Below are 23052 nucleotides of genomic sequence, written 5' to 3'. Positions count from 1 at the left end.
AACTGGACATTGCCAGCTGTAGTTGTCTTTATATTTGTTGCTCGAGTTGTTGTTGTCGTGGCCCAAAAGTAGCGTAACTTTTGATGAGCATCAGAAGTCACATGACTGTATTGCCTGTCCATCAATGTTGTTCTTCTTGTTGCTGTCCTCGACTGTCGTCCTTGTCGCACGGGTTTTTTGCCAGTTTATCGTCTACAATTTAGTTAGTTTTGCGGTTTTGCTGCATACTTTGTCTGCGTCTTTGTCGTCGTCTTCGAGCTTAAGTATCTTAGTCGAGCTCACCTTTAATTTTGCTACTTTGTATTCAACTTGTTTCTCGGTCCAGTTGCGGTTTTGCAATATTTAACAATTGTTCTTCCTGGCAAATATTTAACCCTTAACAGTTTGGTTTTGCAAATGGTTTTGTTGTTGGTTTGTTCTTTGTATTTATGAGCCAAACCCCTCTCGCATGGAAAACAAGCAAATGAGTCACGTATGTAATTAAGTAGCTAATAAAAACTTTCCGCTTAATTCGTATTTCGAGTATCGAAACTGACTTTATTTTTAGTGTCGCAGCAACCACGTAAGTAATTATGCAACTAATTGAAAACAAAATTCAATTTAGCCATTGAGCAGAGAAAATTAATCAATCGAGTGTCGACTTTCTTGCGGTTGAGCAATCAACAATGCAACTAAGCGTCACTTTTTATATTGCCTTTGCCTAGCAACAAGTTGAAGTGAGACAAAAATAAATTTGCAGCATGTTTGACTTAACTTCTTAATACATAAGTCGCAGCAGCTCAGTTCAACTCGTTTTCGTCTGATTCCTCAACACTTGAGCTAAATCGCTTAATGCTTTCCTTTGCTTTGCGCTTTACTCTGGACCGTGTGGGCGAAAATGCGTATCAAGCGAGGTCATCGAAGGCAGCGAACCGAATAAATTGCGATTGCGATTGCGATGGCGATGCGATGGCGATGTTGAATGCGAATGTGAATACGAATGGGCGACCCCTTTAGCAATTGTGAACACAACAATTTGAAATGATTTTTACATTTCATTGTAGTTCCATTTAAACAATTTTGCATTTGCTTTTAGTTCGTTGTTGTTGCTCTTGCTTCTGTTGCTTTTGCTTACGGCTCATTTGAGGCATTTACACATCAAAACTTGAGCGACCGACAATTTGTTAGCAGCAATTTCTATGACAAATATCTCAACGTTTAGCTATAGAGTTGAGCATTTGATTTCCAGCCGAGGTCTTCTTACAAGAACTTTGCTTTATAATAAACGTTTTATACAACAAATTCTGCAAGATTTCTAAGGCAAATTTATGTCATTTAAATATAGTCTATACTAGATTTATTTCTAGGCAGTTGGGATTATGATTTAATTAATTAATAATATCTAAGAAGCTGTGATCAAATTTAAGAACATTTCCAAAAAAATCACAAGGAAGTTCTTTAGCAAGTTCTTCAGTTTACTGTGAATTGAACTCAGACAGTATTAATTCATAAAAGTAATTTGAGGACAACATAAAGGGGGCATTTCGATTGTTGTAATGTAAATAAGTAAAAAATAAAAGACAGTTCTGGTCATCAATATTGTACTTCTTGTTGTTGTTGCTGTGCTAGGCTACAATTCAGTTAGTTTTGCGGTTTTGCTGCATACTTTGTCCATATTTGTCTTAGACGAGCTCACCTTCAATTTTTCTATTTTGTATTTAACTTGTTTCTCGGTCCAGTTGCGGTTTTGTAATATTCAACAATTGTTCCTTCTGGCAAATATTTAACCCTTAAAAGTTTGGTTTTGCAAATGGCTTTGTTTGTTCTTTGTATTTATGAGCCAAGCCCTTCTCGAATGGGAAGTAAGCAAATGAGTCACGTATGTAATTAAGTAGCTAATAAAAACTGTACGTTTTGTGCGTACTTCGAGCATCGAAACAATTCATAAAAGGTATTTTTAGACAACATACTTGATCGATTGTTGTAAAGTAAAGAAGTAAAAAGCAATATCATGTACTTACATAGCCAATTCATGCGCTCCGTGTACTCAACCTTGCGCTTGAGATCCTTGACAAGGGCGCGAAAATCGTCGTCATTGAAGTGACACTGGATGATCGTGTTGTTCAGCTGCAGGATGCTGAACTCATTGTTGCCATTGTTGGAGGCAGCCGCGGCGGCGGCATTCGCAATTGTTGTCATCGCATCGCGTGCCCCATTCAAAGCATTCGAATTGCTCTCAATGTCGGTGGCGCTGGCACGCAACTTGTTGCTCCCGACAACATTCGCCGCCCGGAGACCGGCATCGCCATCCACATTGCTGCACGATTTGCTCAATATGATCGTGGCACGATTGGCAATTGAATTCGCCGCCAGCAAATGTTCGCCGGCAGCGCCGCAGCTGCCGCGATGAAACGGCAACTTGGCTGCCGTCGTTGCGGCCGTGGCTGTTGCCGCTGTGCAATTGTTGTTCTTGAGCGTGATACAGTGCAGCTGATTGGACAAAGCGGCCGCTGCCTGCACAGCGGAGCAATCGCTGGCCCGACGACGTCGTGGATTGTCCGCATCATGCGATGGTTGCAGATAAGCGCGTGTCTGATGACTAGTTGCTGTTGTTGTGGTTGCTGTTGTCGCGTTGCCGCCATCAGTGGCTGTCTCGCCGCCAGTTGTTGCTGCCGCTGCAGCAGCTGTGGTTGCTGCCGCAGCTGCTGCTGCTGCGGCGGCCGCTGCTGCGCTTGCGGCGGCTGCTGCTGCTGTTGTTGCTTCCACCATGTTCGACATGGACGTGGACATGGTCAGACTTTGGCCGTTGCTAATGCTGTTGCTGTTGCTGTTACTATTGCTGTTGCTGCTGTTGTTGTTATGCTGACGAGTGTCACTGCTGTTGCTGTTGTCGCTGCTATTATTATTGTTGTTGTTGCTGGCGTTATTGTTGTTATTGTTGTTGAGGTTGTCGCTGCAGGCCAAACGTCTGCGTATCACAGTCAACTTGTGACTGCACTGATCCTGATCCTCGTAGAACTGTATCAACAACTCTTCAAGCAGCGCAATGGGCGTGGCAGCTGCCAGCAGCGATGTTGATGCGGACGCTGAAGCCGATGTCGATGCCGAAGCTGATGCCGATGCTGTGGCTGTTGCACTCGCCGAGCTGCTCGACGATTTGCGTCTCACTGTTGCCGTCGCTGTTGTGGTTGTTGTTGTCGTTGCTGCTGTTGCTGCTGCTGCTGGTGTGACTGGGGGCAACTCTTGCTCCTCTTCTGGCTCCGATTCGTGTTGCAATTCGCTTTCCTCTTCCAGTTGTTGCTCCTCAAAGCAACTGCTGCAGCTTTGACTGCGTGTCACAGCTGTTGCTGTTGCTAATGCTGCTGCTGCTGAGGCTGCACCCACGGCAACCGCTGCCGCGGCCAGCACCAGCGCCCGTTCGCGTTCGCGTCCCGGATCAAAGATCGAGTGCTTTAGCAAGATCTCCTGCAGTTGTCGCCGCTGCCGCTGAGCACTGTACGGATTAACGAGCCGAAAGTCGCCGTAATATTTGGCCAAGCAACGAACTCGCGATGCAATGTATCCAATTTTACGCAGCAGCCGCACATCGGCGTTCAACGAAGCCGCGTTGCCACGTTGCAGTTGCTGTTGTAGCTGTTGTTGCTGCGAGTGTAGTTGTTGTTGTAGTGGTTGTTGTTGCTGTGGCTGCAGTGCTTGTTGTTGCTGCTGTTGCAATGCTGCAGCATTTCCGCAGCTGCTGCTGCTGTTTGACGATGGCAATCGCGAACCGTGCGCTGTTGTGCACTCAATATCCACGTCAACGTCGACGTCTACGTCAATGTAAGCGTCGGCGTCAGCGTAAACGTCGTCGTCGTCGCTGTTGCTGCCTTGATTGCTGCTACTGCTGCTGCTGCTAGCGATGCTATCGACTGTGGCGCTTGTTGTTGTTGTCGCTGCTGTTGCTGCTGCGGCGGCGGCTGCTGCTGTGATTACTGTGGTTGTTGTTGTTGTGGTTGTTGCTGTGGTGTCGGCAGCGCCAATTTTCGCATCAGCCGTTGTCGTTGTGATCGTTGTGGTTGTGATTATTGTCAGCGCCTCCAACGTATCCTCGTCGCCAGTTGCTGCTGCGGCTGCTGTTGTTGGTGCTGCTGCTGCTGCGGCTGCTGCGCTGCCACGTCGACTACTGCTGCTGCAGCCGCTGTCCTGGTACATTTATAGCAACCCTCGCGTCCGTTTCTTTCTCGTAAATGTCGCGTTTGGGGCGCGCGTTACACGTGGTCAAAGTGTTGTTGCTGTTTCTGTTGCTGCTGTTTGCATTAATTTGCTTGCACAACAATTGCTGCAGGCGAAGACATCACGATGTTAGCACAGCCTTTGGCTTTCATTGTTTTAATTTCATTTGCTTCTCTCTCCTTTATTTTTTTTTTTGGTGTAATTTCTTTATGCGTTTGCGTGACGCCTTTTTATGGCCGCGTTCGCTTTTGTTTGCTAATGCTCTGAAAATTATGCAAATTAATGCTACTGCTGTTGCTGTTGCTGATATCTATAGCGTATCCTGTGACCGTTGAGATGTCGTTGATGCCGATTGCTCAAATCAATTCAGTGGAAAAGTTGCCGCCACTTTGCGTTTCTCATTTCCATTTCCACGATTCACTTTCTACTTCTCCCCTCTCTCACTCACTCTCGCTTTCCTTCTATCTCTTTTTCACATATACTAGCTTTCACTCTCTCTCTCTCTATCAGAGTTTTAGTCTTTTCTGCTTCAACTGCTGCTGCAGATATTGTTGTTGCTGTGGCTGTTGTTGTCGCTGTTGTCAGTGTCGTGTTTTACATTTTATTGTATTTTAATTTGCATTTTTCAACTGTCTGAAAACGTTGTCGCTTTTGGCGCAGCCGGCACGTCACTTCCGTTTCCGTTTTTGTGAAACAATCGCAATGCCTGCAAAGATACAAACAAACAAAGAAAAAATTGCATTCAACATTAATTAGAAATGTCAGTCATGCATATTGACTTCATCATTTATGCATAGTTTAAGCGCTTAACTTAGTTCTAGTGCACAAAACCAAAGTAACGAGTAGCGAGTAACGAGTAACGAGAAATGTCACGGCTATGTACCTCACTTTTCTCTGTTTAAGTATTTGGTTTGTTTAGTTTTTTTATTTATACTAAAAAATAATCTTATTTTATATATATACGTGTTATAGTTTTTTTCCTTTTATATTTTTACATTGAAAGTTGCATAATTTGTTCTAATATCAACTGAAATGTAAGCCCTCAATCGCTGTCAGTTTAATGAGGCAAAACGTCGCATAAATTGCACATAAATAATATAGAAATGCCAGACAATTAAAACTTTAAAAAGTATTTGCCAACTCGCATTACATTTGTAGCCTCGGTTGCTGCTGCTGCTGTTGCACTTAAGCATTATTGTTGCCGAGGGATTGATTGGAAAGTGCAACTCAAGACCAGAGATGGTTTTAAAATTTCTCATATATAAGGTACAAGGAGCGACCACAGAAACAGATACAAAAGCAATGATGGCCAAAGGTTCTGGATAAACAACGGCAATTGCACAAAAGGCCACAATACCAGCAACAGCAGCAGCAGGCAGCAGCAGCAACACTGACAACAGCAGCAGCAGGCAGCAGCAGGAAAAACAATAACAATAACAATTGTCGAGGACGTTGACAATGACAGCAAATGTCAAACAGTTACTTTCCCCGTGGCTCATGGCTTCAGTCGGTTAAGTGCAACTTACACACACCCACACAAATACACACACTCATACACACACACATAAACGCATGTGGTCAGCAGGCGTTACGGGCAAAAGCTGAAGGCAGCCGCTGTCCGTCCAGCTGTCATTCAGTCTGTCATCTTTGTCAGCACAGCTCGTGTGTGCGGCAAGACAAAGCGCCAACTGAATGCCACATGGAGCGACGTGGAGTGGAGTGGAGTACAGAATAGTGCATGGTGTTCGGAAGAATTCTTTGTTGCCACACCAACGAGAGGGTCGCCTACCGAGTTGTGACTAGCAGATACCCAGCAACTCAATTTCTAGTATATTAGACAACCTTAACCCAGCCTTATACAAATTACAACCTCCTTGCTTTACCGTTTTGCTTGTTCATTATCTGTTTAGCGAGTAGATAACTTTATTTTATAAATCTCATTCGAATTACACATTTGCTACTACATACCCTTGGAGGCAATGGCATTTACAGGGTATTGCAACATAGCTCTTGCCCTACGGGCATCAAATAAAAACCAGATTCATGTTTGAAGATACGTCAAACTTAAGCTACACTTTGTACGGCAAAAGTTTAAAGTGTGTCAACTGCTAAAGACACGCAGCGAGGGGGAGAAAAACATAAATTGAGCGAGATAAGTATACCATATGTAAGTTATATTGAGATATACTATATAAAGAATAGAACAAGGAAGAAATACACAAAGGTTTTAGAAAGTTGCAAGCAAGTGTTTAAAATGGTTGCAATTTTGTATTTAACGTCTTTCTATTATTAAGTGTTTTGGACGAATACTTCGCACATTAAATACTGAACATTTTTGGGCTCAATGTAAGCAAATTAAAGCATTGGGAGCATGTTAACAGAACTATTTCAGAAAAATAACAATTTGTACGAGACTTGTTTGCAAATTGAATAAGCTGTGCAAGTTCATAGTCTATTAAATCTAAATCTATGATTTGTTTATAATTTCAATGAATTCCGCACTGCGCTAACTCGAAATGTTTGGCAAGTTTGTCGGCTAGGCTTGACTTTTTGCATTACCCTGGCTTAAATCAATACTCATTTAGCAGCCTTGTTAACACAACTGCTGTCTTTGTCCTTGACTCCCACCTTCCGCCCTTCTGACTAGACAAAGTTCTGATTGGCTTACTCGACGCTCTCAACGTTCTCTGTGCAATGTCAGCTTCAGTTTTGGAATGTCGAACGCATTGCGAGCAGTTAACGTGGCATGTTATTTGTGTGTCGATGATGGTGTCGAGGTCCTTTGGCATGCTGACAATTTTGTCACGAGCAAAAAATGCGAGACAAAGGTTATACAGGTAGATAATCAACAAATGAAAGGGAGAAAGAGAAAGAAAAGTATTGCTGCTTGCTCATTTCGTTTATTGTTGTTTATTTGCCACTGAAAAACTTGCAACATTTAATTATGGGCTGTTTGATTAAAGCTCTTCGGCAAATACGATCAAAAAGGCGCACATACAAATACGAAGGGAGAGGGAGAGAGAGAGAGAGGAAGAGAGTGGGAGAGAGAGAGAGAAGTGTCAATATGGAGGCGCTGTTTTGCCGCTGCTGTCACATGGCTGACAAAACGCAAACGCAAACAAAAACCGCCGAGGACGCAAATGCGGCTTCGTATCCAAAACACGCCAGCAACTTCCCTTCATACGTCTTCATACGTCTTTCTCCCCCCAACAACTTACACGATAGCAGCAGGCGGCAGGGCACCAGACAACCTCAATGAACGTGGCCAACTGTTGAATGGTAACAACAATTTTGGGTGCTTGCCAAGTTGCTGGTTGCCATCGTTGCTGTTGTTGCCATTTTATTTATTTACAGCATAAGGCAAGCAAAACAGCAACAAAACAACTGAGAGCGCAAAGCGAAACGCCAGCCAGCAAATGAAATGAAATGTTTTTTAATAAGCTTCGGTTTGGCATTTTTGCCACGTTAAATACAAATAATAAAAAACACACACACACTCACAAAAAACAAAACAAAAACGCGGCGCGAGCTGCTTTTTTACTTTTTTTGGGGGGTGTCTCAGATTAAATACCCAGGCACGTATATTCATTGCTTTAAAGCTGTTTTTCTTTTTATAGTTTCTTCGTATAATTAATTGCAAATAATGTGAATAGTACTACAACTTAAGCTAACTAATCTGAGAGTGTGTTGTACGATAAATTTAAGAAATATTGACATTAATATTGTACTTTATATTTAAGACAAATTTCAAATAATTTGAACTGAAATGCCTAAATAATTTTTAATGCGAGAAAGAAGTTATATAAATTTCATATAAATGTCGTATTATTCAATTTTGTTTAAATGTATTTTTAAAGAATAACACAAGTTGTTAGCATACTGAAGCTTGTAGCTTAATCGTTTCATGTTCTCGGAAGTGAAAACAATCCTAAATAAAACTTTCTACATTTTAATAAAATTTAAATCATCTAGTTTCCAAAACTGTGAAGCTTAAACTTTTAGTGATTCATATTCTCAAATGAAAATATAATCCAGAAAAAATGAATCATATTTTATACAAGTTCCAAATTAATTTTGAAATTATAAATAAAGTCGTTAACATTATACAACTTATCGATTAATCGTTTCATATTCTCACTAGTGAAAGCAATCCTAAATAAAACTGTATATATTTTAATCAAATTTGAAACTAATCTCTAATCTGTTTAATCTCTAAGTTTAAACTTGAATTGATCCATATTCTCAAAGGCAAAAATAACGTAGAATATACATATTTTATTTAATTTAAAATTTTTTCTTAGGGAATAAAACAAGTTGACATCATTCTAACATTCCAAGTTGGTCGCTTAATTGTTTCATATTCTGAGAAATGAAAGCAATCTCAAATAAAAATTATATATACATATTTTAAGCAAATTTCAAAACTATTCATCAAGTTTCTATGACTCTAATGTTTAAACATCAATTAATTAAGTCTCTCAAAAGCAGAATACAACTAAACACATTTTATACAAAATACAAATTTATTTCTAAGGACTAAAAAAAGTTTCTAGCATTCTGAAGCATATAACTCAAACGTTTCACATACTCAAATGCCAAAATAATCGACAATAAAACCATATACGAATACACGTTTTATTTCGAGTGTAGTCAATAATCTATTAAGTTGGCTTTGCCAGCAATTGATTCCTTGTAAATAAATCCTATGATTCCACAGCAGTCTCACAACTAGCAAGTACTAAGGATATATAGAGAATAGTGAGCTGCGAGCTGTGAGAAGCTGTGTAAGTTGTGTGATGGCGAGAAGCGGCTGCTTGCCTTGAATGTGACCACCTAGATGGAGGTAACCACATCTCAACGAGAGGTGCCAGATTCAGATTTAGAGTCTGTTGAGTGTTGGCATAGATAGCATTTGGCGTGTCCTGTTCTCTGCTGCCAGGCACAGATAAACACACGAACTCCGAGAGAGAGAAGAAGAGTGCAGTGGAGCGCATCTGACATGCCAGAAAGCTTTTTGCAAGTCCTTGAGGTTGAGTAGGCGTGCAGCAGCAGCACCAGAAGCTGAAACTGAGATGGAGATGGAGACGGAGACGAAGACAAGAGATGGAGGCAGAGACGGAGGCTGAAACCAAGGTTCTGGTGGTGGAAGATGAGCTGCGAATTGTCGCAATTAACAGAAGAGTGAAGCTGGTGGCAATAAGACAACAACAACAACAACAACAAGTAAAGATGCAGAGACTGCAAACAGAGTCTCGAAATACTCGCAGTTAAAACTTTAAAGAACTTCTCGAACTTTAAAGCTGACAAAAACTTGTTTATAGTCAAAACACTGACCAAAGTCTTTAATTACGAAAGTGTTTTATAGCATTTATTTGACTAACTGATTGATGGGCGCATTACAATTACAACAAACATATGCTACCCGAAATCGGCCATGAGAGGAGGGTAAAAGAGGGGAAAAGAGGTGGCAACCCTGACAATATGCAGGTGCTTTAAATGCATCAATTGTGCAGCCTTACTTTAAGGCAAATCGCCCGCATGACCCAAAACAACATTAAATACAGAAAACGTTGCAGCAATGAGTACAATATACAAATGCGCTATAAATGAGTGTGAAATAATTAATAAACTAAAATGTAGCAATAAAAATAAATGTAAAAAGTTGTCACACGTTGAGCATAAAAACAAGTAAGAAATTTACAGTCGAGTGTGCTCGACTGTGAGATACCCGCTACCCATTTTTAATAAGTGCAAAATATTGCGGTATTATTTTCAAAATATACCGAAAATACTAAAAAAAAATACTAAAAATATACCAAATGGTATGTTTGGTATATCGATACAGCACACCATTCAAAATATACCATAGACGGCACAATGTACCAGATTGTCGGCCAAAGCAACTAAGAGCCCTAGTAAGTAGGCGTTTTTGCCCATACAAAAGTATTTCTTTAATAACTTCCACAATTTTTATCTGATCGCAACCAAATTTTCAGGAATCATAACTACTATAGTAATTATTGTATAAACCAAAATTCGTAACTCTAGCTTTAAAATTACGCTTGTTATTCGATTTTTTTGATTTGCGGGGGCGGAAGTGGGCGTGGCAAAAATTTGAAACAAACTTGATCTGCGTGCAAACATAACAAATGCTGTCGAAAAAAAATTGTAGCTCTATCTCTTATAGTCTCTGAGATCCAGTGTTTCATACGGACGGACGGACAGACACACAGACGGACAGACGGACATGGCTATATCGTCTCGGCTGTTGACGCTGATCAAGAATATATATACTTTATAGGGTCGGAGATGCCTCCTTCTACCTGTTACATACATTTCCTGCCGGCACAAAGTTATAATACCCTTCTACCCTATGGGTAGCGGGTATAATCAATAAATTAATTAATAAAAAATAGAGCATTAAAAGGAAAGGCTTTATAAAATACAAATAGATTTCACACAATAATGTGGCATTAAAGTTTTTAATAGCAAAAATCATTTTGAAATTTATAATATAAAAAGAAAACATTTTTCTATTAAACCAAAAAATATGTAACATATATATTTGATTATTGTTTAATACCAGTATTTTACAAATATAAATATAAGATAAATACCTTTTTTTTAAATGTATACTAAATGGGTCATTTTTTCTAATAAACCATAATTTGTTAAATATATATTCAACTATTCTTTAAAGGAAAAGCAACAAAAGTATTTCACATAATTGAAATATTGTAACATTTATTTGTAATATTCATCAGAAAGAGATTTTATTTCTTGAAATCATAATATTTGTAACATATTTTTAACTAATTTTGAAAGTCTGTATATTATAATAAAGCATTGCATCTTATTGAGAAAGATTCTATTGAATGTTAAAATATAAATACATATTTAACTATTTGTGGAAGCCTTTACATTATAACAAAGCAATACAAATAAATCGTACAAGTTTTTAAATAAATCAAAAAGAGATTTTTGTAATTGAACTTTAACATGTTTTATATATACCAAAAATTTGTTTATTGCTTCTACTTACAATATAACATATGTAGCATTAAAAATAAATTCGATTCACATAATTAAAATATTGTAAAATTGCAATGTATACGAAAGATTTTTTTCTTTTACATTTCAAATCATCAAATGTTAACTATTTAAATATGAACTATTTTTGAAAACTTCTACTTTATAATAATAGTATTATAAATAAGAACAAAAAGTTTTCACAAATATAAAAATCTTTTTGAACCGTAAAATGTTATATATATATATATTAAACTATTGTTTAAAGCCTTCACCAGCCAGCTGACTCGAAGAAATCCATCTACCCCGCTGACCTAGAGTATATCGAGAATGGAAAAAAGAGAGCTTGAAATGCTGCAGCAGCAGCAACGGCGGCGACGTCGACACACATTTTGCGGTTGATATGAATATCGATTCGGCCCGTTTAACTGTGCCAGCCCTGCCCTCTATATGAGTGTGTGTGTGTGTGTGTGTGTGTGTGTGTGTGTGTGTGTGTGTGTGTGTGTTGGTATGTAAACTAGAACTTTGTATAAATTTATGTGCACAACAATGTTTATGTTGTTGAATAAACGAGCAGTTTTGCATATGCGGCCAGTGTATGCGAGAGACCCGAGAACCGAGACCCAGAGAAGCCGTGAAGCCGGCAACTGTGTGTGTGAGTGTGTGTGAGTTTGTGTGAGAGTATTTGTGTGTAATGACAGGATGCAACATGAAAATGGCGTGCGGTTGCCAACGTTTTATTTGCCAGCTACGAGTATGTATGAGTGTGTATGTATGTGTGTGTGTGTGAGAATTGGGCTTTTGGTTGCTTGTTTTGCCTTTGCATATTTTTGCAGCTTTTCGTGCTCAACGCTGTCCCTAAGCGTGTGTGTGTGTGCTGCATTGTGCATTTGCTTAAAATATAAATATACCAGACACTCACGCACCACACACACACACACACACATACACAAACACATATGGGGAAAGAGAAGAACTTGAAGCGCCTGCAAAATATTCAATCCCACAACGGAAATCGCTTAACAACCCTAAATAATGGCTTGGCCAGCCAACTTGGCCGGTTTTAGCCTGGTTCGCCAGTTGGCCAGTTGGCAGTGGCAAAAACGTTGGCATCCTGCCATCATATATGCCATCGTCATCTAGCATCCAGCAGCCAAGTTCTCTGCTCTCTATCTCTCTCTCTGCCCTGCTCTGCTCTGTCTGAGCTTTGCTGGGCGCCTCTTAGTCGCAGCTAATCTGCAACTAATTAAATGCATTCAACATGTTTGCATTTTGGGCACTTTTATGGCAGTTGTAAACACAGTTACGAGTCACTCTCCACAAATACACACATCTAGTGCATCTAGTTGGTTGTGCTTCTTCGAATAAATGTGTGTGTCTGTCCCATTTTCATTTAAGCATTACGTGTAAGCACTTCTCGGTACAATCAAATAATATTCAAATGGCCAATTTTTGGTCTTTTAAACGCATTTAAATGACAGTAGAATCATTCGCAAATCACAATTATCATACAACTACTTTGTGGTTTAATGTGTTCTATACGTTATTACGACACAATTTTCTTTTTCACTTTTCGAATTATATCGAAGTCCATTCTGTAATCTATTTTCTATAGTTTAAATTCATTTTATTATATGTGATTAAATTAAATTAAACAACTATATCTAACATAATTCTATACTCTTAGTTCTATATTGGAAACTCAGCCAAAAATTATTTAATTTATTTTCTTAATCAATTTTCATTAAAGTGTTTTTGTTTTTTTTTTACTGCTACTTTAGTTTTATTGCTTTAAATTTTATTATAAATATGTCTTTAATCTTTACTTTTTAATAACGCTATTTAAAATGTTAGTTTTAATGAAATGTGTTGTATGCATAACATTTGCTTTCCGACAAATTCTCATTGAATAATTTTCACTGTGACTTTTACGTATAGCAAATAAACAACTATCGCAAATTTATTGCTGCGAAAAATGATTGAAAATTGACGAACAATATTTTAGAGAATTGGCGAATAAACTAGACAATTGAGTGCATAAACAAAGCAGGCGAAACCCAGATGAAAAGTTATGCAAATGCCGTGAAGAGTGAATCTGTGAATTTGTGAGGATGAACTCAGAAGAAAAAAGAAAGCTCGTGACATTTTGGGATATGCTAAACACAGAGCAAAGCACAAAGTCCAAGCAAGCGTTTTGTCTGAGCAATCATGTTGTCTGATGCCTTGACATTCCCTTCATGTTATACACACAATCACACACACACACACAGACACGCATTGGTGTTCAATCAAACTAAGCGCAAACAAGCCAAGATACTGAGAAAGAGATGCGAGATATGGAGATAGAAAGAGACGCAGAGCGTGCAGAGCGGTTAAAAGCAAAGCCAACGAACCGTATAAAATAAACAGGCAGCAGGATGTGAGGACACACACAGGACACTCAGGACACGGAGATGGCAAACGGACGCCGCCAGAGCGAACTTACTTAAGCAACTGATTTTCAGATTTTCCGCTCTGCAGCGAAGTGTGTGTGTGTTGTTCCGTGTGTGTGTGTGTGTGTGGGTTTTTAATTTCTATTTCATGTCAATAATGTGCTGCTGATGATGCCATTGAAAACGCAAGTGTGTGAGTGTGTATTGGGATATCCTTGGGCTTTGTTTGTCTCACCTGTTCGCCAGTTAGCAACAGTGAGGAGGGGAGAGTGAGGAGAGAGCTGGCATCATTCATCATTCATGCTAGTTGTAAATAATGTTACCCACAGGATTCTTTGCGCTTATTAAGGTGATAAATCAAAAGTCTGCTGGCTCCTGCTTCTGCTCTTCACTTTTCTTACATTTCTTCGCCCTTCACCGAGTCTTTCTATCCACTGCTCCAACGTCTCCAGTGTCAGTTTGTTTGTCCAACGGCTCAGCCAGAGATAGAGAGAGAGAGATACAGAAAGAGAGTGAGTGAACTAGTGAAGCGAAAAGAGAGAGACGCACGCTCGTTTTTGCCATTTTACTTGTTTGCAGTTGTCAGACACACATTTGCCATTTTCCATTTTCCGCTTTTGCAGCGGCAGCGACAGCGACAACGACAGCGGCAGTCGCATTAGTTGTAGTTTTTCTTGTGTCGCCTCTTTTCGCCACCTTTTCGGTATTTGTGACCCTCATGTGGGTTTAATATGGAAATTACGAGCTTGCCAACCAACCAGCCAGCCAGCCATCCAACAGTAGCGGCAGCTTCAACCCACGCACGCACTGTATGTGTGTGTGTGTGTTTGTGTGTCAGGTTCTGGGCACAATCCCTGACAATCTATAAATAAGTCCGGTAAACAAGCGACGAACAGCAGCAACAACGATGAGCACCACGATGACGATGGTGGTTAAGGACGACTGTCAATACACCAACGCCAACACATGCCACATGCCACATGCCACACACACACACACTCACATAGCTATAGAAAGTATTTTTCGGTATGAGTTGCAACTCGTATCGAGTGGAGTAAAAGAGAGCTGAGCTCAGCTAATTAACAGCAACAGTTGCAATTTTGCTGCAGCTCAACACGCAATTAACATCGAGAACGACAACGTTGCGTATACGCGTTATTGCGTTGTTGGGATAGCTACTTGCCGATAGATGGCGCTGCTAAACTCAACTAAGCCAATAAATATTTATGCGATTACGCGATTTCAATTTAAAGAGGAAAAACAAAAAAATAGCGAATTTAAAATTGACTCTGATAATGCATAAATCTAAGCTGAAATTGCATTTGCAAATTGGCATCTCATTTCACTCGAATAATTGCAAATTAACATATTTTAATCATAATTTTCAAGGGCAACATGCAATCAGATCGCATTACTGCAGCATTTCATTTCATTCTGTATTTTTGTTGTTGTTTCTCTGCATTCGATTTTTGTGTAATTTAATTGCGCATTGTAAAATTGCGCGATAAATAAAAGCAATGCAATGCATATTTTCCATAGCAATTTTTTCGCTGTCATTCCATTAAAATTTCTGCCAATTGCAATTTGTAATTAATGCTTGCATTTCGTTTTTTTTTTCGAGGTCAGAAAAATATCTTTACATTCATTCGTGTATTTATTTTAATTTGCGTCCACTCGAGTTCAATTTCAAGTTGAATTGATTGAGGGACGAAGAAGCTTGCTTTTAATAAATTAAATGCATTTGCGGCTAATCCAAGTAAATCGCCAACTAAACTTTCAATTAAATAAAACGAGAATTAATCAAAATGACAAAGAGGCGCTGCTCCCAAGGGGGGGAGACAGAGAGACAGAGACCAGGTACGTCGACAATGTGTACAAATAAACATTAGACATGGTTGTAAATATGTGTGTGTGTGTGTGTGTGTGTGTGTGTGTGTGGCACGTGGTCAACGTGTCAACGTGGCAAAACAAATGATGATAGCTGTGAGTCAAATGAAATGTCCGCAAGATAAACAACAACAGCAGCAGCAGCTACACAACTAGATGGAGCAGCAGAGCACACACAAACAAAAAGAGAGAAGACCCCACATAAAAATAAAAATAACAGTTGACATTTTTGTATATGTGTGTGTGTGTGTCGACATGAAGAAGAAATTGAGCCGCTGCCTGCAAATAAAGACAATATTCGTCGAGCCGAGCAGATAAACACACACACATACACACAACAAACACACCAAATATTTGGCCTTGTCTACACACAAAAGTCAACTAAATAGACAGAGCACATTTCCAATAGTTACTCGAGTAGAATGTACTTTAGTTTATTAGGTAGAAAATATGTTTAAAAAAAAGCTGTTCAAATTATGAACAACATTTGCAAGAAAGTCAAGTTTTAAAGTCAAGCTTACTTTAGATAGTGTTGCACGCAACATTTTCGTCAGAAATCTACTCAAATAATTTGGTTATTTCTTAGTGTAAGTTAAATTGAGATTTAATCTTAATCGACGAGTAATTCTACAGTTTTTCACTCAATAAAATAAATGTATTAAAATGTAGCTTGAGATACTTGAGAATTTGAAGCTTCATTCTATAGTTTTGACATCAAATAAGTTTCACTCTCTGTCCAACTTTATTAAGTCTTCGTATACCCCATTGTCAGCTGTTTAATTACTGCAGGGTATCGCCGCCTGCCACATGAAAGGCAGCAACAAACTTGACAGTTGCTGCTGTCCGCTGTATGTTGTTGCCGTTGTTGTCAGCAACAGCAATTGGGCCACAAAGCAACCGCAATGCGCGCCTGAAAGTAGGCAACAAAAACAAGTGGAACAGCAGCAGCAGCAGCAACCGTTCACTCAGTCAGGTCAAAATGTATTTGCCTAGGACGTTGGGTCGGACATTTTGACCGCCATGCAAACATTCGGCCTAATCAAAAGTCACAAACAATCGCACACACACAAACACACACCAACACACACAAACACACACCAACACACACAACACACACATACATATTTAGTGGGAGGTGAAAGGGCAGCTTCTTGGGCAAAAAGCAAGCCGAGTCAACAAAACGCAAACTATTTGTTTGACAGCCTCTAGCTGCCTTTCTCGCACTCCCCTCCCTCTCTCTTCTCTTCTTCTCATCCGCCCACTTCCTGTATGTGTGTGTGTGTGTGCTTTACACAACCAGCTTCAATTTGCCGGACCATTCTCTGGATGAGTTTACTGTGCTGCTGCTCTATCAAGCAATTTGACAGTTACCAGTTACAACATTGTTACAACTACACACACACACACACACACGCTTTATATAGTATACTACACTATGTATGTAAATGTCTACAAATTGCGAGTATATCTGTGTGTGTTAGCTGCATATAACTCGAAGGATTATTGCTTGAATCCCACTCATCGTCTTACGGCAGCAGCAATTGCAGTGGCTAGCCGCAAAATGTGTTGGTTAACGACATTTCTCTGCGGTTTTCACGGTGTGCAACACTGGACACAATTAAATGAGCAGCAAATAACTTGATGACTGCCGAATATTTACAACAAATTAAATAAATTATCCATTAAGAGATATTCACAGTGATTGCAGCAAATAAGAAATTTCATTGTTACTTTCATTTTAGGAATAAATATGTATAATAATATAATTATGCAAAATGAAAAGTAATTATTAGAAATCTTTCAAAATTGACAGTTTTAAGTTCCAATACATACAAAACACTTATATGAATTAACAAAAAATATAATAAATGCTATTAAAAATAATGATGTATAATAATAATTACAAAATAAAATTAGCAAATACTATTTAAAATATGATGATACTATGAAATGATGCATGCTAATAATATTTATAAGAAATTGCCAGCATCACAATCGATTGAAGCATCAAGTGATTACCTTACATAAAATCTGTCCCTTCTCTATCTCTCTCTCTCTTTTTATGTCTCTCTCTCTCTCTCTCTCTGCCTCGTTGTGGTCTGCTTGCACAAGAGACAATTCAAAAATGACTGAAGGTCGACCATAAATAATGTTTTCTGGCCAATTTGTTCAGACACAACAGCCAAGCAAGTCCCAAAATGTGAAAAGCAGCGGAAGTAAACGAAAAACCAACCAACAAAAGCAACAATGTAAACACACACACACACACACAGAGGAGAGCTAGAAAGAGATGGAGAATCATGCCGCATGCCCCATGCAGTTGACAGTTAATGGTCTAATGAAATGTCGTTGAGTTATCGCAGCTGCTTACCTGCCTGGCCCAAGTCACTCACAATGCCTGTCCGGGCCACACAATTAATGGCCGAGAGAGACACTGTGAATGTGACTCTGTGTGTACGAGTGTATGTGTGTGTGTGTGTGTACCGCACATGTCATGCATATTGCAGAAGAAGCAGCAGCAACAGAAACAACAACGAGAACAACGACAACAAACTGACAGCAGCCAGTTGCAGAGCCAGCCACAGGGAGAAGCACTCACAGCTTCAGCTTCAGTTTCAGTTTCAGCTACAGATTTAGATTCAGATACATTCAAAGAGTCAGAGTCAAAGTCATAGATACAGCTACAGTTACAGTTACAGTTGCAGTCGTAGTTACTCACAGTCTTTCTTTTTTTCTCCCTACTAAAGCAAACGAGTCAAATTTAATAACAAATGTATCTTCTGCCATCTTTTGAAACGATTTCCAATTAAAAGAAGAAAATTTGATAAAAAGTCATACTAAAAACTATTGCTTAGTTTGAGGAATTTAAAATAAGTATTATATATGTATATAATTTTAAATAGTTATAACTATTACATACACTTCTAAGCAAAAAATTCAAATATAAAAATATTGCTTAGCTTACTTTTAATACTTTAAATTGGCTTTAGCGAAACATATAAAAATACTGAATTTGGCAAAAAATAATTAGATTTTAAATCACAAGTGTTTTTACTAAATTTTATTTTATTACATTTGTTAATTAATTTCAACTATTTTACATGATTCATTATTTTTAATAGTATTTTTTATTTATGCGAATTTCTTATTATTTTTATTATTAATATTTCTTTTTAATAGTAGTTTGTAGTTATGAAAATTTGCAAAATGATTATAACTATAAAATACTAATTATAAAGTTTCGATAAGGATTTTGTATAAACATAAATAATAATGATTTTTAAAGGTTGTACAACTTTGTCATTAATTGTGCAGAAAAATACAAATCATAAATTAAAATTGTGATTATTAATTGAATCAATCTATCAATAACTATTACCATCAATTTCATTGCAATATAAAAACAATAAATGAGCAGCAGTAAAAAACAACGCTTCGTATAATTTATATTTGATTACTCTCTAACACTTCTGCTTTACACTATTGAGGTTGGCTGGGCTGTTACAGTCACAGTTACAGCGACGTATGCAGATTGCTCTATATAGCATAGCTGAGATACATTTCAAGTATTTCAAGCAGTTGGTATCACAAAATTCTTTAGGTCATTCGTCGCTCAAGCAACTTTTACCGTGGGAACTAGCACAGACAACGCCATCGACATCGACATTGCCATCATCCATTTGGCAGTTGCGCCTTCGTCGTCTCCAGCCGGAAAATCACAGACAATCGAATGGCGGATGAGTGAGTAAGTGTTAGAGAAGAGAAAAGGAGAGAGTAAGAGAGACAGAGAGAGAGAGAGAGAGAGAGAGAGAGAGCACAGGAAAGTGCGATGCCTGACGACGATAGAGCAATGTAGATGAAGATGCCATGGCGATGGAGATGTCGATGGAGATGTCGATGGAGATGTCGATGGAGATGTCGATAGAGTTGGAGAAAGCGTAGGTAAGAAGCATTCAGTGAAGCGGAAACGCGTGGCGATTTAAATAACCTTTCAGCTCTGCTGAGTGATGGATAATATTGGCGGGACTTAAGTTTAAGATTTACAAATCCCGCATTCAACTCGACTCGACTCGACGCAACACAAAAAAACTTGACTCGAACCGTCAGACCGTTAATGTGCTTTAAGTGGATGATAACTGGATATATTCTATCTGCTTGTTTGACAATAACTTTTCGCTTAAAGTTGATTATTAGCAAAGCATCTAAAAGATTGAGTTTTTTTTTGTTTGTATTTATTGTTAACTGCAGCAAGTGCAACAACTGTGTGCAAACATTTATTCAGCGTTTGACATTTGCGCAGAAAAATTCGCGCACTCGAATATCAATATTATGGCATTAATGTTTGTTCATCGATAACTGAATTAAAAAGAAGAAGACTGCAATGAAAATAAATCAATTGCGTGGCCAATTGCAGCACAGGAATCGCATTGGTTTGGTTTGGTTTCATTTTATTTCGTATCGTTTCCTTTGCTTTTGCTTTCCATTTTATTTCGATGCTGTTCGGTGAATGCTGAATGTCAAGTGGCAAGAACTTATCATGTGCGCCAGATATTTGTATAAATTCATAAAATAAAAGCCAATTAAATATTTCGCTGACTGGGGAATGAGGAGTCGACTGGCAGCGGTAACAACAAAAACATAACTTTGACAGCAGCAAAAACCCGGTAAAAGTTTGAGGAAACAAATTTACATAACTGATTAAAAACTTTTGCTTTCATTGCCTCAATTTGCTATTTTAAGACGACGATGGATCCTGGACAAACACACACAAATATCTAGCTAGAAGTAAAGAAGAAGGAGAAGGAGGAGAAGCAAAGGTGAGCAACAGAAAAAGAGTCGAACACAGAGAACTCAACTTTTTGACTTAATTCAACTCAACTGAACAGCACAGAACTCAAGTCAAGTCAAGTCAACTACTTTTGCCGGAACGCCCTCCAATTGGATGTGGAAGCAACCCGAATTCAATTATTAATTCAACTTTCTCATTGCATTTCGTGCTCATTCGTGTCTTTTATCGATTACCAATCAGTGTTAACTATGTCCGGCTTCTTCTATTGGAAGATTAACTTTTGCCCCCACCCCCTACCACACCTCTTAACACCTCCGAAGCTCAACTACTTACTTATTTTTATTTTGCTTTAGCAATCAAATGCGAGCTAAATAAAGCAATCGACAGTTCGAATTGACTTCGAGTCTGAATTAGAAATAAACTTTTTTCGTAAAGAACAATTAGGCTTGAGTTTATATGAAGACAGCGATAAGAGAAACAAAATTTCAATTGCAAAAGTTGCAGAGAAAAAGAATTCATCATTTGATTAGCAATCGTTCAAAGACAATAGTAGAAGAGTTTTGGAATCAATTTGTATCAAAAGCAAGCTAAGCAGATGAAATCCTACGAATTTCACAAGTATTTTGCTCCCACGCAGCTTAAGCGGAGCGAATGGCATAGGAATCTTTGATGATATCCGAAAACACAATAATAAACGAAATGATTTGCAATAAATCCAGCCAAAATGAGCTTATTAAAAAGCTGCTATTCAAATTAGACGAATAAAAGCGTTCATGAATCAATAAACGAATGAATGACAGTTCGCTCTTCTCCGTTTTCCGTTTTCCATTCTCCTTTCTCCTTTCCAAGCCTGTTGCTTGCCAAGAACTCTGAAGGAATGAAACTCTGGCATAACTTGGACTTGACTTTGGAATGTTGACAGATTTTGCGCTTTACTTTCACGCGGAATGCCATCCATGCCATCAATCCATCTGTTTGGCCATTCAATCTAGCTGCGGAGGATATTAATTTTGTATAATATTCCGCCGAGCACAAATAAAATAAAAACTACGCAAGAACAAAACAGCTTTCTCTGCATCGTCATCTTCTTCTTCTACATTTTTGTCATAACTAAATCCAACCTCTGGGCACAAATCCACCACGTTCAAATCGCATTTCATTTCATTGCAAATAAGCGCAGCTGAAGGTCAAGCGAAGCCAAAAGCTGCTGAGTTAATGCGAAAAACGTTGCATACTTTTCAGCGTTAAAAAAATGGCGCTTGTACGCAGCATTTTTATTTTAAATTTTTTGGTAAGAAATATAGTAAAAACTTATATATTTTTATACTAACTTTACTTTTAATTTTGTTGGATCAAATATAATCAAATTTATGTATTTTTATATAGCTTATTTTTACTCTCCTTAGTATCTTTTCTTTTTTAACTTTGTTAAATGAAATTTACTTTATACCTTTTATATTTTAGATTATGTGCAAAAGAATACAGTAAAATTTCTATATTTTTATATAGCTTAATGTAACTCTCCTTAATAATTTTTTTTTTAATTTTGTTTAATGAAATACAGTAAAACATTTATATTTTTCACTTCTACTTAACAACTCGATTTTACTGAATTTGTCTTGCGATTGCGATTTAAAATAAAACCATTAAAAAATTACAATTGTTTGCCTCGCGTCTACAAATATTAGAGTCTTTTAATTGTACACTAATCATTGACTTAAATCATAACTTCTATGTCCTTAAGCACTTTATGTTGTAATAAAATAAACACAAGACCAAAATATACAACAAATAGATTAAATTGCTCGACTTGATTATCACTAAAATACCCTTTAAATATATAGCAAAAAGGTAAAAGTGGTAACTAGTAACTATATTAAGATTTAATATATCATATAATTTTATAGGTTTATAGTAGAAAATAAATAGAACGATTTCTACATTTCAGAAATAAGTAAAATAATTTTAAAATGTAAACTTTGAGTTTATTTATTATTTTCTTCAAATTTGTTTTCTATCAATTCTTCGTCACTGATTCACGTATTAAACATCAACGTACAGTGCAAGCAACAAAAGCTACTGCCAAGTAAATTATATTTATATGCTTTCTGTCTCTTTATTATCATCCATTTCTCATTTTTAGTCAGTGCGAAACTAATCTACCACTTCGGCCTCATCCAGTGGTCAAGCAGCCGAATCAGAATCCACTTAGACTCAACTTGGACTTGGACGCGTCGCAATCAATGGCAGCTTATGCATCAGTAGTTGATGGAAGAAGATGACGGAACGTGCTCAGAGAGAATGCAGCAAGTGAATCGATGGCTCAATTCTGCTTAGCGGATGTTGCGGTTGCGGCGATAGTTAAAGAGAGAGCACAGCTAACGGGCTGCAGATGACAAAGACTTGGCGACGCAAAGAAAAACAGACAAAAAAAAAAAAAAAGAATATAGAGAATGGCGTTGAAAAGACAGTCAATGTGTTGTTCTCTCTCGCTCTCTTTACTCTCTCTCTCTCTCTCTCTCTCTCTCTCTCTCTCTCTCTCTCTCTCTCTCTCTCTCTCTCTCTCTCTCTCTCTCTGTCTCTGTTCGTGTTGTAACAGTTGTAAGCTGCTGACAGCGACGACAACAAGTAGGACTAAGAAGGACACACCGAAAGGATGGCGGAAGTGTGTTGCTTCCAGCTTGGGGGCGATTTTTTTCTTCTCCTTTTTTATTCTATTTTTGC

The 23052-nt window shown here is 38.2% G+C and overlaps 1 protein-coding gene across 1 annotated transcript in view; it reads right to left on the bottom strand.

Annotated features, from left to right (window-relative positions):
* LOC117577874 (high affinity cGMP-specific 3',5'-cyclic phosphodiesterase 9A) overlaps positions 1-23052 on the bottom strand; it is a 140862-nt gene that overhangs the window by 48178 nt on the left and 69632 nt on the right. The window contains exon 4 of the mRNA XM_034262832.2: positions 2001-4897. Within this exon, the coding sequence (XP_034118723.1) occupies positions 2001-4170 (2170 nt within the window). The 5' untranslated portion in view covers positions 4171-4897. The remainder of the gene's footprint in view (positions 1-2000; positions 4898-23052) is intronic.

The sequence above is a fragment of the Drosophila albomicans genome, chromosome X (assembly GCF_009650485.2).
Source record: "Drosophila albomicans strain 15112-1751.03 chromosome X, ASM965048v2, whole genome shotgun sequence".
Classification (NCBI taxonomy): domain Eukaryota; kingdom Metazoa; phylum Arthropoda; class Insecta; order Diptera; family Drosophilidae; genus Drosophila; species Drosophila albomicans.
This window is presented reverse-complemented; position numbering and strand designations above follow the sequence as displayed.